Source organism: Haliotis rufescens, unplaced genomic scaffold (genome assembly GCF_023055435.1).
Source record: "Haliotis rufescens isolate VD_foot unplaced genomic scaffold, xgHalRufe1.0.p SCAF_6, whole genome shotgun sequence".
NCBI lineage: Eukaryota > Metazoa > Mollusca > Gastropoda > Lepetellida > Haliotidae > Haliotis > Haliotis rufescens.
In genome coordinates, this window is record NW_025964334.1 from 22,977,967 (window position 1) to 22,995,757 (window position 17,791).

A 17,791-nucleotide genomic window follows, 5' to 3' on the forward strand; every position below is an offset into this window, starting at 1 on the left:
GTGTGTGTGTGTGGGGGGGGGGGGGGGGGGGGGGGGGGGGGGGGGGGGCGGAGGGGTAGTCCTGTTTTAAAGTCACGCTGAAGGCCCGGGTTCGATTCCTCACATGGGTGCAATGTGTGAAGCCCATTTCCGCCGTGGTAATGCTTGAATATTGCTAAAAGTGGCGTAAAACCATACTCACTTCTTTACTCACTGATTGTGTGCCATCATGCAACGACGGAGGGGTTCGTTGAATATTTACAGTGTGCTGTTGCATAGTTGGAATGTTGCTGACTACGCCGTGAAACAATAATCGCTCACTCAGTTACGGGCACGAGTGTGCATGTTGTATTGTTTAGGTGTCTTCTTTTATGATAGAAGTTCAGCATACAGAGTATGACATGTTAGCCTAAAGGAATCTTACCTTCATGTTGCAATATGTATGCCTTGACGAGCAGCGTCCAGGGTAATCTGCCACTTACATGCACTGTTAACAACATGTTCAAATCAATAATACATACATATCACAGATATTTAATTATGTTTCCACCACTTCTACACAACCCCGAAGATCCGGATAAGAAGTGGTCTTCAGGAACCCATGCTTGTCGCAAGAGACGGGATCGGGTGCTCAGGCTCGCCGACTTGGGGGATCCATGTCATTCCAATTGGGTATCCTAATGGGGTAGGTAAGCTACAGACCGCAGCCATATAACAAATATGAACGTCCACACAATGGAGTCGAAAATGACCCTTGACCCTGTGGCATGACTGGTTTTGAATAACATGAATTTCGGACAAACACAAACAGACGCAAAGGCAGGAACATTGTTCATCTGAAAACACGGGAACATTATGGTAAAAGTCAAAATAGGGAATTACATCTGACATCATTCATGCCACTGATGCTTCAAATGTGGAAATGTCCTTCATATGTTCACCACAAAACCTTTTTAAAGCTTTACTGCAACCTTGAATGTTGTAAAACAACTTCTGAGCAGGTGTCGAATGATTGAACTGTCGACAGACATAAAGGACGTCAATTCTAATATCCATAAGTAGTATTCATGTTTGAACAAAATTCGAAAGGAGATTTCTGTATCAAGAGGAGACAAAAGGTTTTTAAATTAGATGCTCAAGTGCTAAATCCACGTCAACATGTGTCCGAGCATCCGTCCCAGTTGGAAACCGTCAAAAATTGTTTTACAGATTCGCAGGACTATTTGGAAAGACATGAGCAATGCATGTACAGTTACAAGAACAATAGCCCCTTCTATGATGCGTCGGAGAAGTCCGATGAAAGTCTGATTTGAAAGTGCTAGCCTTGTGTATATTGAATAACCAAGCTGAAATGATAATTCACCCTTCCAGCCTGGGGATGTTGCTACAGCACATAGGATACGAACAAGTTCTACCAAACGTGCGAGGCCACTTATGATCAAATTCTACCACGGGAATGGTAAAATAGTAGTTGGTCAATGAGCCCAATATACATGTAATAATAACAGTGCTTCTAATACTAAATGTACAGTTGCATCAAAAGTAAGAGTACCACCTGTAAATTATCAGTAAACAGGGTACATCTAACGGTTGAGGGTGCGGCCACGGCCACGGCCACATTTTTTTGTCATTCAATCTACTCTCAAGTGGAATGTCTATTTGGGAATATTTCTGTTATTGTGAACAAACAGTTTGATTTCTCAGGAGTAAGTGAAACGTGAGTAAAATACCGTGCTGTTTCGCAATATATGTATGACAATCTAGTATCATTTACAAAGGGAGAAAATTCCTTAGCATAGGCAAAATGTTCAGAATGTGACAAGTGAGGTTTGAATAACGCTGACCTGACTGACTGAGACTATATCGTGGGTACAATCTGTAGGGGTATATCACTCACTAACACACTCAATTGAAACATCATATTTATATATTTCTGATACCTTCTTTCAGTTGGTGTGATGAAGAAACTCAAGTTCTATGGATGAACAACTTCTTTATTACAATAAATAAAGGTATTGTAAGAAGTTGTTCATCCATAGAACTTGTCTTTCTTCTATTTCTGATACGTTATCACTGTTCAGCTTGAGACAAGATGATTAAGAAAACTATATCTGCTATCTTTTACAGGTGTAAAAAATGGTACTACACTAAAAAATGGGTTATTGGACGAAGGACCAATATGTATCATGAAACCTACTTCACATCATTCTTTTGACATATGGACAAAGAACGGTTGTGTTTGCATCATTGCTCGGCAAGATTCACTAGCAACTCATGTTTTTATTATTCGGAAGACATCATTATGTTTCAAATATATTTTTTTCTAAGTTTAGAGTATACTTATTATTATTTGTTACAGATTAAAGAGGGTTTGGGTATCCTTGCACAGTCAGACTGGTTTAGGCTTATCATCAGCGCCGTGCCCTTGTGAATAATCCCCAGCACTGCAGCCTTCTGCATTGTCAGAAGGGCTGTATTCCTGGCAGCATACCCGGGTACACTATTCTCAATGTCAGTAAACAGATTGGGAGGTCTAAGGCCCCGAGAACAATGGGGAGTCGGACAATTTGGTACTTAGGGTGCAAGCGTGACATTTCGAAAAAGCGGTCCGCATATTTGCCATGCTTTACTTGTCAATCACATTTGTGTCAAAAGGGACATAAAATTCAACAATATAATTAACTAAATTGCATTTATCAAAAAGGACAAGATCAAAATGTTGATCTGGATAGGTCTGAGATTGTCTACAGGCCTATTCCAAAGAACTCATAATTTTCCATGACGCCCTCTACATATTCCGCGTCATGCCATGGATGGACCTCTGTATCAAAACCACAAGCATGGCGAAGAAGGTAATAATGATCGAGATACTTCATCAAGTCGCTTAAGATACTATGTTTATGCAGTGGTCGTTCAGCTGCAGTGGTCATTACCACATGACCTGTCCAGGCCAACCCACCTGATCACCCGATCCACCTAAATCATTTATATTATTGAATTGCATCCCAGGTACCATTTCATAACGAAGAGAAAACATACAAAGAGACTGAGTGACTCGTACCGTTTATTTCTGTGGAACAACCAACTGTTACCGATGGTAACTCAACACACAACTAACGGACGTATGGCAAGGGTTGAAACATGTGACCAAACTTCATAACTTTGTGCAATACATACATTTAATGTTGCGTGAATTTGGAACTTCAAATTCATAATTATACTTTAAATCAACCCTAAATCAACTCTAAAATGTATCTGCATGATCACATCATGTTTGTCAGTAGAAGCATACGTCATACAGTGCGATCACACAAGGAGTGAATGTTTTGATAATTCCTTGAGAATTGTCCTGAAGATGGTCTCATGGGTCAACCTTGGTGTCAATACAAAAATTAATGGGATAAAGATACACCAACAGTAGAGTTGAAAAGTAGATTTGGTAACTTCAAAAAAATCACATACAGTAGAGAGACATTCGTGATCTTGAGAAAGATAATATTATATTTGCAAACTGAAGACTCAATACAAAAATAATATCTTGCTACAGGAACATGCCCGCAACGACTGATACGATCAGTGATGTCACTGCAAAAGTCACGTGTTCACCTCCACCTGTGACGAAAGAAATGACATAATGTTGATATATATTGATGTTGCATCCGATGTTTGTTTGTTGTTTAACGCCGCACTCAGCAATTTTCCATATATGTATATATGATGGCGGTCTGTAAATAGTCGAGTCTGAACCAGACAATCCATTGATTGACATCATGAGCATCGATCAACGCAATTGAGATACGATGACATGTATTAACACGATGCCATATCAGCGAGCCTGACCACCTGATCCCGTTAGTCGCCTTTTACAAGCATGGGTTGCTGAAGACCTATTCTACCCCGGATCTTCTAGGGTCTGTTGCATCTGAATGGGTTACGTATCAAGTTAATATGCTTATAATAGTTTTATATAATTTATATATGTAGTGCTTAATTCAAGCAAAAGCAAAAACCCTTTGCGTAATGACGGGGCTTGGGAAGAGCGATGCCCATACTCGGGCATTACTCCAGTGAGTACACCACACGTTCAAGTGATCAATGAACCAGAACATCCATAGTGCATTTACTAGTTTTGTTGAAACTAATAAAACTGATAAAAAATAAGTATATCGTTCCCACTACAACTTACACGTGGCTGCAGTTATCTTGGTATTTGTGTCAGTCAGAAGATCGGCTTGGGTGGTGCCACTACACCCTTCCTGGGTAGTGGTGGTGATGGCAGAGAGGCAAATCTTCAGAGCAGTCAGGGCACTGTTGGAAATAATGGATAACAGTATACAGCAACAAATATAACAGCGTCAACATCCCTTCCTTACTCAAAAGCAATCTCTGCTAAAAGCAGAACCCTATTGTTCGATTCAGACTATATCAAAAAACGTGTGTTAGACCCGTGAAGATTCCGGGGTAGAATAGGTCTTCAGCAACCCATGCTTGTCGTAAAAGGCGACTAACGGGATCGGGTGGTCAGACTCTCTGACCTGGTTGATGCATGTCATCGATCCCAATTGCGTGGATCGATGCTCATGATATTAATCACTGGATTGTCTGGTCGACGGCATATAGCTGGAATATTGCTGAGTGCGGCGTTAAACAACCAACCAACCAATCAACCAACTCTTGCATCGGGAAGATGGATGCACTTCCATGGTATTATTTTGATAGCTCAATAGTTTCTTTTGTATACGGACAAACAGATCAGATAGAAATTTTCATAAAGTTAAATCTTCACGGGTCAAATCTTATGCAATGACATATATTGAATATGTGCAGCTTTGAACAATACGTGATGGTTGCGAGGGTGGCGTCTGTCTGGACTTGCAGGTGTGATCAATGAAGACATAAGTGAGTATAACTCCTGACCCCAGCGGTGACAATTCACAGGATGTAATTAGTGTTTGAATGACATTGTCTATATACTTGTTTTAAGTGCTGCTCAATAAACAGTGATGTGGAATACATAGACATACGCTCAAAACAAACAACTAAGTTGGTATTTCTGCATTCAGAAATGTCTTATTGTTAATATAAATGCGATGTGTAATAATGCGAGCAAAGACCACTGGCATGTTTCGCATTTAATTAACGCTCGCGTATACAGTGGACAACGTTATCTCTTTGAAAATCGGACGTGTATGAGTAGGACTCAAAGCATTCTTTTAACGGTCTCAGGGTGCGACATCAACAGAGTAGTCTTAAAGTGAATTCTAACAATACTCTACCATCATATTTGAGTATTGCAAGATTTCGTGGGGCTTAAATAATAACTCACGTGCACTTCTTGGCATCAGTGGAGATGTCTGCTTTAGCATAGTCAATCTCACACTGGCAGGTGTCGGTGATAGCTACAACACAGGTCAGTGATTAAACCAGTATGTAATGTCATTATAGCAAATGTAAAACATAAACACATGAAACACAGCTATTTTAGAATTGAAGGTTCAGTGGCAAGTCATCTGCAGAATATTTCTTTTATATTTTTTGCTTTTGCCCGTAACTAAGGTTTGCCTCAACAATGCAAGAGACGCGATGAGGCAATACAAAGTGAACAGTTAACAATACTATAATATACAGTTTATAAACGACAGCTTACCACAAGCTGGAGTAGTTAGTGCGTTCATCCTTGACTCTACACCGGTAGCTAGGGTTATTACAGTGGAGGTGCCATCACAGGCCATGGCTGTCTTCCCCTTTAAGCACGCGATGTAGGTCTGGGCGGCACTGTGGACAACAAATAAGGATGACGTCACAAATGACGCTGGAATAATATATACTACAATGTTACTAGTACGGCGTCACATGTAGTTTTTTGTATTTAGCACTCCAGTGTTTTCGTTCATGAGACATGATGTGTGTGGACGCAAATAGTGAAAGAGCGAGTGAGTTTGGTTTTACGCCGCTTTTAGCAATATTCCAGCAATATCACGGCGGGGGACACAAGAAATGGGCTTCACACATTGGTGACGCAAATACATTTCATAATCGAAAAAATGTAAATAAATGATAGCATTTTTGGACTAACAACATCGATAATTACATCAAAGAAAATGTTCAAAAAAACTTGTCAGGGGCGGTGCCGTGGCCAAGTGGTTTTCAGACACTGCTTCAAAACAAGCAATTTCTTACAGTGAACTTTCTTTTACAGAATATCTGTTGTCATGCCATCAAGCAGTAAACGCTTTCATATATTCAAAGATATTACAGGTCCCCTAAAAACATTCATATTTCAAATGATCGATTGACTAGCTATATTGTATACTTTGTTTTACGCTTATCAAATGGCATTATGATATATTACCTGCAAACAGCTGCATCACCTGTGCTCTGGTCAGTCTTCCAGAATTCTTTCTGACAAACACAGGTGTCCGTAAATGCTGGAAGTACACATGCAAAGAAATTGCAGATAGACATGAACATTAAAAGATGCAAAATGTATGTTGTACCCTTCCATGCATCTCTTGTATAATCTGTTTCTTAGATATCTATTATATGTAGATTATATTAATGAGAACACCGTAAAGTATATATCTGATACATGTATTTAGTAGAACACGTTAGATAACACTCACCCACCAGTCTTATAGGTTATCACCTACCACGCGAATTATTGTCAAATTATCTTTCCGCATATACCTTTTCCTATCACCCTATGCAACATAAAATATTCCGTTTATCATTATTTTCACAGCGCAAACTCCACTCACATTTACATCACACCGTTCATCATGTAACTATTCATTTCAGCATGTACACATAACACTCCATTAATCTTCTGTCTAATCATAATACCTCTCATATTTCACACTAGCTTGCACTTTTCACGTTCTCATTTAAGCCTGTGGTCAGTCCCTTTAGCATCCTAACATTCCTTCTATGTTACGCTGACCGCTCAACACTTTATCCACGTTGCCACTTTAACCATATAATCATTTAATTCCAAAATCGTCCAATGATGTGTATACATAAACGTCCATCAACACATCGTCATTGCTCATTAAACCAAATATGTATAAGTTATAAACTGCAAAGATCACTTCATGGTAAGCAATGAAACTCATCAAACTATAACTCCTTCCAGTTGTACTCTGCCCGTTCCTTTGCCCACTACCTCAAATACACATCTTTGCTCTCTATATGATCCATTTTTATCCGTCTACATTATACATTGTTTGGAAGACAAGGCATTAGCAGTTGTCTGTGGTCTCGTCGGGGATCCCTCCTATTCCTCTGACCAATCTGTCATACACTAATTAAATCTACGCAGTCTATGTTCTACTTAAGTATCAACACATACATAATACAACATACATGCACTACAAGTATCTCCGGTATAATCCGTCTCTATGGTCGCGGCGTCAGCAGTAGGTAGAGGACAACCGGTGTCTCCCTTTGCAGAGGTCTCCAGACAGAACAGGTACGTCTTCAGTGCACTGCGAAAAAGAAACAATTGATTCGCCTGAACATTGTACTTGCGCAAACCATAGATGCATATATGTATGGTTATTCTTCTCGCTATATGGATGAAATACAGAATGTGAAATAAAAAAAATATTGACTAACTCACATGTTTCGCAAATGCAAGTTCCAGTTGTCTGTAGCAGAAAGCAGTGTGCATACAACCCTTACACGACCTCATATCACAAACTGAAGGTAAATTTTATACATCTATTGAGATATGGTTTACTACTTTGTGAAGCTTTCCGGTGTTCAGCAACCAAAGTTTCGTAATTCGAAGATTATCCAAGATCAGGTATACCTTCAATAGTCACCACAATTGAAAATTGTGAAAAAATACATGATATGATTACCGCACGTCACATCGCCTATTTTGTCATTGATACAATTAATGTGTACAGTTAATCGTCATCACTGTAATGGTAATACACTGCGTGAAGTCTGTGGTTGAGTATGCAACATACTTTTACGGACTCACAAACTTATTGTTTCTTTTTCAATTACGAGTTCATTTCATCTTTTAGTTTGTACTTATGGCTTGTATTCATTGCTATATACTAGTATCACGGAAACGGTATTAAATTCAGCTAGTTGGTTGCTGTATCTGTTATACATATTGTTGTAGAAATATGAACTAAGCATGCACCTGTACATCATATTAGCTTTTCACTCATATTACAAATGATAACTAAAGTATGATGTGCAAATAATATGTCTTGTAAAAGGACTTACACGCATTTCGCACCGGCCACGGGTGTGCCATATGTAGATTTACAAGAGTCACACGTGGCTGCCGACGTTGGCGAAAAGTAAACTGAAAAAGAATGTTACATGAGTTTTAGGCTGATAAAATGTGTATCAAATTACGAAATGCTCAGATCATGATTTTGTCAAAATGTTATGAATACTGTGGACACAATTTATGTATAACAACTTCATGTAATAGCGCCGTTTCGGTACAGATCCTTTTCCGTTGCTTGATTGTGTCTACATTGTCGCAATCAACTTCTTTGAAATACCAATTGAACAATGTTATAAGTAGGTAGATTGAGATGTTTATTACCGAGGCTCACTGTATTCAGAACTAACATGCGCTTGTGCAGCATTATTAAACGCACATAAAAATGAACATGATCACTGAACCGTTCACGCTTGTAGCCATTGTGGTAGTACAATATACCTGATATCACTGATTGCATTTCTCTTCTTTCTTATTCAATAACCAAACAGTAACACATCAAGGTATACACTGACTTGGTTGATGCATGTCATCGATCCCAATTACCTGGATCGATGCTCATGATGTCAATCACTGGATTGTCTGGTCCAGACTCGATTATTTACAGACCGCCGTCATATATAGTTGGAATATTGCTGAGTGCGGCGTTAAACAACAAACCCACCAACCAATATGCCAAAGGCATATGTCTTGAGAACCATTATTATAAATTGTTACGATACAGTATCGAAAGTGTTTTTTTAAATCAATGAGGAGTAGTATCCCAGGTTTGTGTTGAAGTTTCATTTCATACATAATGCCCTAACCTAAATACGTCACACTACGTATGAGAGCATCAAGTGTTCCTGTACTGTTTGATTTTCAGGTGCTTAGGATTTTGGAAAGAGCATTCAGCAAAGAAAATAGTCGTCATTTCTTTATTCTTCTATTTTTATTTGATTTGGTATACATGGTATAAATCCTTTGTGCATTGTTGCATTAGCTCTTTGTTCTAATCTAATGTTTCAGTCTAATGTTTCAATGAAACTTAATACCTGTTTGCTTACATTAAACCAACAGAATTTAAAGAATTTAATAGGGAAACCATCTTGTCCGGGACTGTTGTTTTTCATATATTTCAATGGGTTTATCCGATTTATCTACAAGGATCAAGTCAGACGTCTGAACTTTGTTTAACAATAATTTGACGTCTTTGACAAGTTCTCCATTAGAGTAGCATAATTTCTGATGACAATTCTATTTGATATTGAAAGATCAGAAAACAATGCTTCACTTATAGATTGAAAATCATTTCTCATTATTTATCATTTTTCCCTCTAACTCTTCAACTTGATTTGTAATCCTTTCATTTGTTTAGGTAAGATGAAAATGATACAGACTTCATTGTAACCCCCATTAATTTCTACTTGTATTTTCCTCATCCTTTGAGTTATGTATATCTTGCACAGGAATGTTTTTACCCAATAAGTTCATGAACTCTTTTCGTTTATATTTCCCCACCAGCGCCTGACAGTTAGTCGAGATTATCTGAATTCTGTTATCCATTTTCCGCTAAAGGTTCATGGTAATAAGTTGTTTTGTTTGGTCTTATATGTTTGTGCAGAGCTTACTGAACTGGACATTTTCAATTACATTGAAATAAATCAATTCAACATAGTGTACAGAAATCAAAGAAAGGTAGCTTTGGTTGTGCATGAAGACTATCCATATATCAGAACAATGTAGGCCGTAATGAACCCCAGTGGACCAGTGTCAAAATATATGACATGTGTCAATGGGATACAGTAGTAATAGTTTTGGTAACATATTTTGGAATATAAGTACATCTACTACAAACAGTGAATTAGATAACACTAATACTGTGCTCGAGTAAGGCATTAATTCATAGCGATCAGCATGTCCGACCGCCATCCGTTATCGGAGCAGAACTCTTAAACCGTTGCGAGTTTCTTGTTGAAACTTGCTATATAGGGCCCTGTTCCTCAAACCAACCTTAGGGCTAAGGTGATCGAAGTTCCGAGATTTCAATCTTAAGCCTTAGTTAAGTGTAGCATACTGTTCCACGAAACAGCTAAGTTAAGCTGAAGTTACGATCAAAACCTCAGGTTGAACCTGCCCAACCTTAACTCACAATTCACAAGACCCGTGAAGATAAGGGATGGAGTCTGGACCAGACAATCATCATGGGCATCGATCCACGCAATTGGTGTGAGTGAACATTTAACATCGCATCAGCATTATTTCAGCCATATAGCGACGAGACCAAGTTGATACATTCACAGAATGTTCATTAATACAGAGTTATATTTAAAAACAATTTATGAAACATACTTGAGCATACAATATTTAATAGCAAGTCATGAAACAAGTTTGAGCATAAAAGTAACCAAAGCTAGGCCACCTCGCTGGAGATCATGGGGACTTACAGTACCTCTGCTTCCTGCATGATACCCAGCAGAATTTACGTCATCACTTCAGCTACTGGTGGTTGTGCACAATTGGGATACGATGACATGCATCAACCAACTCAGCGAACCTGACCATGCGATCCCGTTAGTCGCCACTTACGACAAGCAAAGTCGGCTTCTACGGCAAGCATAGGTTGCTGAAGACCTACCCCGGATCTTCACGGGTCAAACTGCAAATGTTTTACTTAGTGACGTAAATGGAATATGACCACAACCGACATTGATACACATGTTTGAGAATTATCCCCCAATAATTCGACACTATCAAGACATATGTGATGATCATACAAATTTATACAGTTGAGGCATGTTTCGTTTTCGTCTTGCTTTTCGTTCCTTTATTGGATTCATATCTTTGGAGAACTACTCCAATTTGTTGACGTCTCATTATTTATTGTTCAGTGTGTTTTCCTTTAGGATGAATTAAATCGAACCCATAACCATATGTACACACTGATATCAAGCAACACATAGGCGTGCAATGAAGGTTGTATACAATGTGGTCCAAGTTAGCAACAGCTTGCTCACCGTTTATGTTTAGAAATTACATTTGATGGTTTCATAAATCGGGACCCACAAATTATGTTAGAAATAGATAATAACGTCCTAAACTGTAATGCTTTTAACAAATGTCGAGTAATGGTTTCAGAAGACGATGTCGTACAGCATTACGACTGCAACCTCAGCACTATAGGTTTGGCACGCCTAGTTGAGATCGAGTTGAGGTTGCTTTGTGAAACGGGCGTAACTTCAGATTAAGCTTACCTTAATTATAACCTCAGTGGTAAAGGTTCACCTTACCAATGGTTCTTTTAAGGAATGGGGCCAAGGTCAGTCTTGTGCAGAGCTGGTGCCATTTCGATTTAAAAAAAAAAATTTACACATATTTATGGAACAAGTTGGACCTATATCAAAATAAGGTTCGTGCTCGTTTCCGGATCAGAATTTATACCTATCAATGTTTCGATTTGAACAAATTGCAACACAGATTAGTCTTGTGGTAAGCAAGTGCCTATTGATGATTTGGATTTTTTAATTAAATTTTTGTATAATTTTTATTGTGTTTTAATGACGACAAGACTGAAACTACAAATGGGGGTAGTGCTCGTTTCCGGAGCGGATATAAAATACTGTTGAATATTTCCTGAATGATTGATTTATTGTTTGTTGTTTAACGCCGTACTCAGCAATATCTCAGATATATGACGGCGGTCTGTAAATAATCGAGTCTGGACCAGACAATCCCGTGAATGATATCACAAGCATCGATCCACGCAATTGGGATACGCAACTTGCAATACAGATCAGTCTTGTGGTAACCTGGTACCTTTTGATAACTTTGGTTGGTTGGTTTGTTGTGTAACGCCGCACTCAGCAATATCCCAGCTATATGACGGCGGTCTGTAAATAATCGAGTCTGGACCAGACAATCCAGTGATTAATATCATGAGCATGGACCCACGCAATTGGGATCAATGACATGCATCAACCAAGTCAGCGAGCCTGACCACGCGATCCCGTTAGTCGCCTTTTACGACAAGCATAGTCACCTTGTACGGCAAGCATGGGTTGCTGAAGACCTATTCTACCCCGGAATCTTCACGAGGATGATAATTTTGGATTTGTGTTTATTTTGTATTGTTTTTCAGTTTCATAAAGATAATTTGGAGTTTTCTGAAAATGAGCGTAGTGTCACGTTGTCAGTTGCTCAAACTTCTTAGTGCAACAATGCTGCTTTGTGATGGTTACCAATACAACGACAATGTGTCTGTTCATCTTTCATCTGTTTCATGCATTGAAGGTATATTAAGCAATTTCTAGAATAATTGAGGTCCATTTTCTATCATTGTTCATTGTTGAAAATGTTTTAAGAACCCACTAGGCACGTAGCGATCGCAATATATAAAGCAACCGACTTTCCAACATACTAACAGACTATTTGTAGTAAATAATGTACATTTACCTGAAAAATATAACGTCTCTAAACATCTATGAATCAGACTTAATTTCTAGTATTCGTGATAAAATATACTTCAATATCACGCCTAGCCACGACTAAGATTCAAGTATGAAAAAAACAACTGATAAATATTTTTGTTTAAAATTTGAACATCGAGTGTGCAAGATCGAACACAGTTCGTCATTAAACTGCTTAGAATAGTAGAATTTGTCTGATTACTGTCACTTATATTATTCATAACTCCAGCTTGTCGTAGAAGGAGACTAACGGGATCAGGTGGTCAGGCTTGCTGACTTGGTTGATGCATGACATCGATCCCAATTGCGTGGATCGATGCTCATGATATTAATCACTGGATTGTCTGGTCCAGACTCGATTATTTACAGACCGCCGTCATAAAGCTGTAATATTGCCGGGTGCGACGTTAAGCAACAAGCCAACCAACAACCAAATCATAACTCCAAATGGATATCATGTTAAGTAACTGACGTAAATGTTAGATACCCAAGCAAATAAAAAACTTACCCAGAAGAAGCACCATCACGCCAAATTTAAACATGACTGGTAATGTGTGCCTGAGAACCGTTTCTTTGTCCGGACGGGGATACTCTGCGAATGAGATCAGTGCGTCCCCCTATTTATAACGCCCGTCTCCATAGCACCGAAATGTTGTGTCACATGGCCTGAACATAATAGTAATATGATCTCGACAATTTCAACAATAAACATTTAGACATGGGATGGAATTTGAGGGAGCTATAAACTCAAAATATTTGCTGATATCAATTAAGTGATAGAGTAAATGATATTGACAATGTGTTAACGCCACAATGAATCGTAAAACCAAATTCAATAACATTAATCATGAAGCAACATATACAATAGTGTTTACGAATCATTATTATGAAGAAAATGGGTGTTTCCAAAATAAGTTGTTGGAGCAGGTCACATGCATACGTCGATCAGATGACGGCATACCACCGTGGAGAACATGCAATACAACCAAGGGCAACAGTGTCAACTTCGAGGGAGACAGATCATAGGGAGATATGAGACTAAGACACGCAACATGTCAACTGATAATAGTACCAGAAATGATTCCCAGCGGATCAGTGTCTCCATTAGCCCTTTGAATCATAACACCAAGTCATAGACGAGTGCACATGTGTCTCTCACACCCAAAAAAAACCCAAAAAGATATGTAACTCGTTGTAGGCAGGACTTGGCATGACGGAACTTGCTTGTACACCTACAAAGAAGCCAACAACTCCGCGTAATTGGGTGCAGCTGCCCCGCAGTGTTTGGTATCTGGTGAATGATTGCAATATTGTCGTGATGTTAGTGATGTAACAAACCACAAAAATATACGGTGTCAAATAAGAAACGCAACATTGCTCACAAGTGACGGGTTTTAGTCTTGAATAGTTTTATAGTTAAAAAAACATTCTGGTTTATAGTTGTGCAGGGTTTCTGATGTTGTTTTTCTTGTACTTTCGATAAGATTCGAATGTGGATGGAGAATATCAGATTGTTTTCTAATGAAGTTATGAAAACGTGCCTTCATTAAGTAAGGATACGAATTTAGGGATGAACAACTTCTTTATTACAATTAAGAGCGACGTTTCGGTGTAGATTCTAACACCGTTATCAGGCAAGAGCTTGTTCATCCATAAATTCTTATCCTTCCTTAGTACTCCAACTTCTAAATGCCTATCAAAGAAGTTATTCGTCGTCTTCAATGAGACGTGACAATCTCAATATCACTTGCTTGATAACGGTGTTAGAATCTACACCGAAACGTCGCTCTTAGTTGTAACAAAGAAGTTGTTCATCCATAAATTCTTATCCTTACTTAGCACTCCAACTTCTAAATGCCTATCAAAGAAGTTATGCCTTCATTACCTGTGACTTGATGGTAAAATACTTTTCATAATTATATGAACTCTGTTAAAAGCAGAGTCCAGTGTAAATTAACAAAGTAAATCAATCTGAATTTATGCTGTTGATATTTTCAGGATAGTGGTATTGTATAAATGAACTACATAAGACTGAATCCTGCGTGGGAACCGTGCAGATAGTAGACGTATTGTACATGTACGCCCCCATGGTCCTTAGCATGGAGGCCTAACTTTTGTTGCTGGCGATGTATAGGCATCTTTTAAAATTATGTTATTAAATCATAGTTACTTCGTTTACCAGCGGTCAAACTAGTTCTAAATAATCTAGTTATTTCTACTGTCCTTCGGCGACAGTTTTTATACTGTCTAAATGTATTTGTTGTTAATGGTTTACTTTATCTCGTCACGATATGGCTGACATATTGCCGATGTGACGTTGAGTCTTAACTCACATACTCACCCATAAGACTGAAATACACATAAAAGCTTTGTTGTGTTGTCTATATAATCGTTTACAGTTGAGTAGCCTTTTCCGGCGTGTGTCTGCATCTGCCTTGTGGGAACACGTTGGCCGACAGGATGGATATGGCACTGCAGTTCCGAACTGACTAGCGAAAGACTGGGGAAGGACTACAATATACTTTCTGTCCTAAATATCTGGCTGGAGACTGACTACAATACCATTTCGTAGTGCATGTACATGCGTAATTTGATGTCTGTTGTCGAAACTAAGCTACATATATTAATTACAGTTTGGCCCTTCAAACCAAATCGATAACATCTTACATACCATGTGTTAATCTAAATGATACACGCTGTGCCTGAAACACGACTTTTTAATATTGGTAGAATAAATTGGATAACTAAGATTGTTAGTGGCTGTACCTCGAAGGGGGTTGAAGTAGTGTAAAAGGATTGTACCCCGGAGATGGTACGTAAGTCCACGTCATTCACAGTATATTTATTACTACCACGTTTTTAATCGCGAATATATGTTCTTTTAATTCGGCTAAATTGACAATAATCGCCAACACCTGAAGGGATGTTGTAAATCCTGCTGGGGCCCATGCAGGAAGCTAAAGAACTGAAAGTCCCTATGGTCCCTGGTATGGTGATCTACCTTCAGCTGCTGGCTATCTGTAGCTCTATTTTATAAGGTATTGTTCTGTATAGTGATGTATTTTTATGGTTCCACGCTAGTTTTAAATCATAATCTGTGATAAGTCTAGTTTATTTACTGTCCGTTGTTGACAGGTCTTTATAGTTTCCCTGTATTTACTACATATACCCTTTGTAAGTCACGATATGGCTGAAATATTGCCGATGTGACTGAAATTTTTTATGTCACTCACTCACTGAAACACGACTTTTTCAAAACTATTACACGTTTTACTATCTTACGTTTCCAATTAAATAATTAAATAATGTAGTTAAATGTGTTATAAGTTTCAAAGGTTTGAAGAGAATAATGGAATACGTATTCCTAATGGTATATTCTTACCTACCAAGAAAGCACCCAAATATACTCTACAGGCATCCGAATCATGTACATTATCTTACATTATAAATCTGTCACACTTTGACTTAATACTGTTACAGAGAGTATACAGAAGATTTTCACTTACTCATGAATTTTTATTGTTTTATAATTCTCTAAACTTCGATGATGCGAAATATAAATTGTACACAAGAAGAACAAGGAGACAAATACTTCTTGAATATTCAACAAGGTAGGAATCCCACGCTCACATGTTGGTTGGTTGGTTGGTTTGTTGTTTAACGCCGCACTCGGCGGTCTGTAAATAATCGAGTCTGGACTAGACAATCCAGTGATTGATATCATGAGCATCGATCCATGCAATTGGGATCGATGACATACATCGACCAAGTCAGCGAGCCTGACCACCCGATCCCGTTAGTCACCTCTTACGGCAAGCATGGGTTGCTGCAGACCTATTCTACCCCGGAATCTTCACGGGTCTTGCCGCTTACGACCAGCAATGGATGCTCGATACGCCATGGTAATCATCAGTAGACAGAATTTGAATTGTTGTTGGCATACGGTTAATTTTCATGGATGGATACCACAGAAAACCACATACTTCAAGATTACAGGGTAAAACGATTGTAAAAATGCATGGATACGGAAAATCAATTTATGGCCCATTCATTTACACTGCATGGTCTTAATCTGTTTGACACAGCCATGCACCACACTATTCAAATGTTAGACATCTATTCTGCACGATCGATGTACAGATTGCCAGCACTCGCGATACACGTAACTGATATGATCTCGGTTACAAAATCCCCAGTCGAAACGAGATAAATGCTTTATGTTACAATGCCACATTGGAGGCAGGTACTTCATGTGCATGTGTTTCTTTTTATGTCTTCTGTAGGGTATTTTTGTTATAAAGTTTTGCTGTATGAACAACACTGATAGTTGTCCAATACAGTTGCTTAAGATTTTGTATATAGTCACATTTGAATTCACAAAACAACATCAAGACAAACTGTAGTAAATCGGTGGACATATATGTTTCTATAATACATCTGGTCAAGAGGTAAATTAGTTTCTTGAGTGGTGCTGACGGTAGGATGCATATGTGATTTGCGGGTTATTAAATATATAATGACCCACATCGTTGACATAAATATTATGTATACAACAGTAACACTGTTTAAGTATTTTTAGTACCTTGGTAGATCATACAAGTTTTCAAACAAGAGAAAGTAGGTTATAGCTGAATGCAAATGAAAACTTAGTCTCCATTTCTGAATGTATTTCCTTTTAGGACAATTTACGTCCAAGTTGGAGTCGATTTATTTAGACATATTATGTTTGTATATTGCTTGTTTCACGTCGCACTCAACCATGTTTCAGCTAGGTGATGGCTGACTAAATAATCTAAATAAGTCTGAACATTCCAGTAAGCATTATAAGCATGAATCTACGCAGTTGGGATACGATGACATGTATCAATAAAGTCAGCGAGCCTGACTGCACGATCTCGTTATTCGCCTCCTACAAGCAAGGGTTGCTGAAGATCAATTCAAACCCGTATCTTCACGGAGCATAGAAATTTGTTTGCAGCCGATGTGCGGACAACGTCACCTTCTGTGAGTGCATCAGCAGGATCATGATTGTCCCTTTTCCTTGAACGCGCTGTCTTTCACTATTTATCCCCCCGACCTTCACGTGAAGATCCGGGCTAGAATAGGTCTTCAGCAACCC

At 38.6% G+C, this 17,791-nt stretch overlaps 1 protein-coding gene across 7 annotated transcripts in view; it reads right to left on the bottom strand.

Moving 5' to 3' along the window:
• The window catches only part of LOC124126175, a 371,963-nt gene extending 358,684 nt beyond the window's left edge, over positions 1-13,279 (bottom strand). For 4 of the 7 annotated variants that reach the window (XM_048386034.1, XM_048386035.1, XM_048386033.1 and 1 more), the window contains exons 1-5: positions 13,181-13,279; positions 8,221-8,302; positions 7,342-7,463; positions 6,332-6,407; positions 5,627-5,754 (exon numbers count right to left, since the gene is read on the bottom strand). In XM_048386034.1, coding sequence (XP_048241991.1) covers positions 5,627-5,754; positions 6,332-6,407; positions 7,342-7,463; positions 8,221-8,302; positions 13,181-13,214 — 442 coding nt within the window. In that variant the 5' untranslated portion in view covers positions 13,215-13,279. The remainder of the gene's footprint in view (positions 1-5,626; positions 5,755-6,331; positions 6,408-7,341; positions 7,464-8,220; positions 8,303-13,180) is intronic. The other 3 variants (XM_048386036.1, XM_048386030.1, XM_048386032.1) reach the window with 2 other exon arrangements.
• Between the last annotated feature and the right edge of the window lie 4,512 nt (positions 13,280-17,791).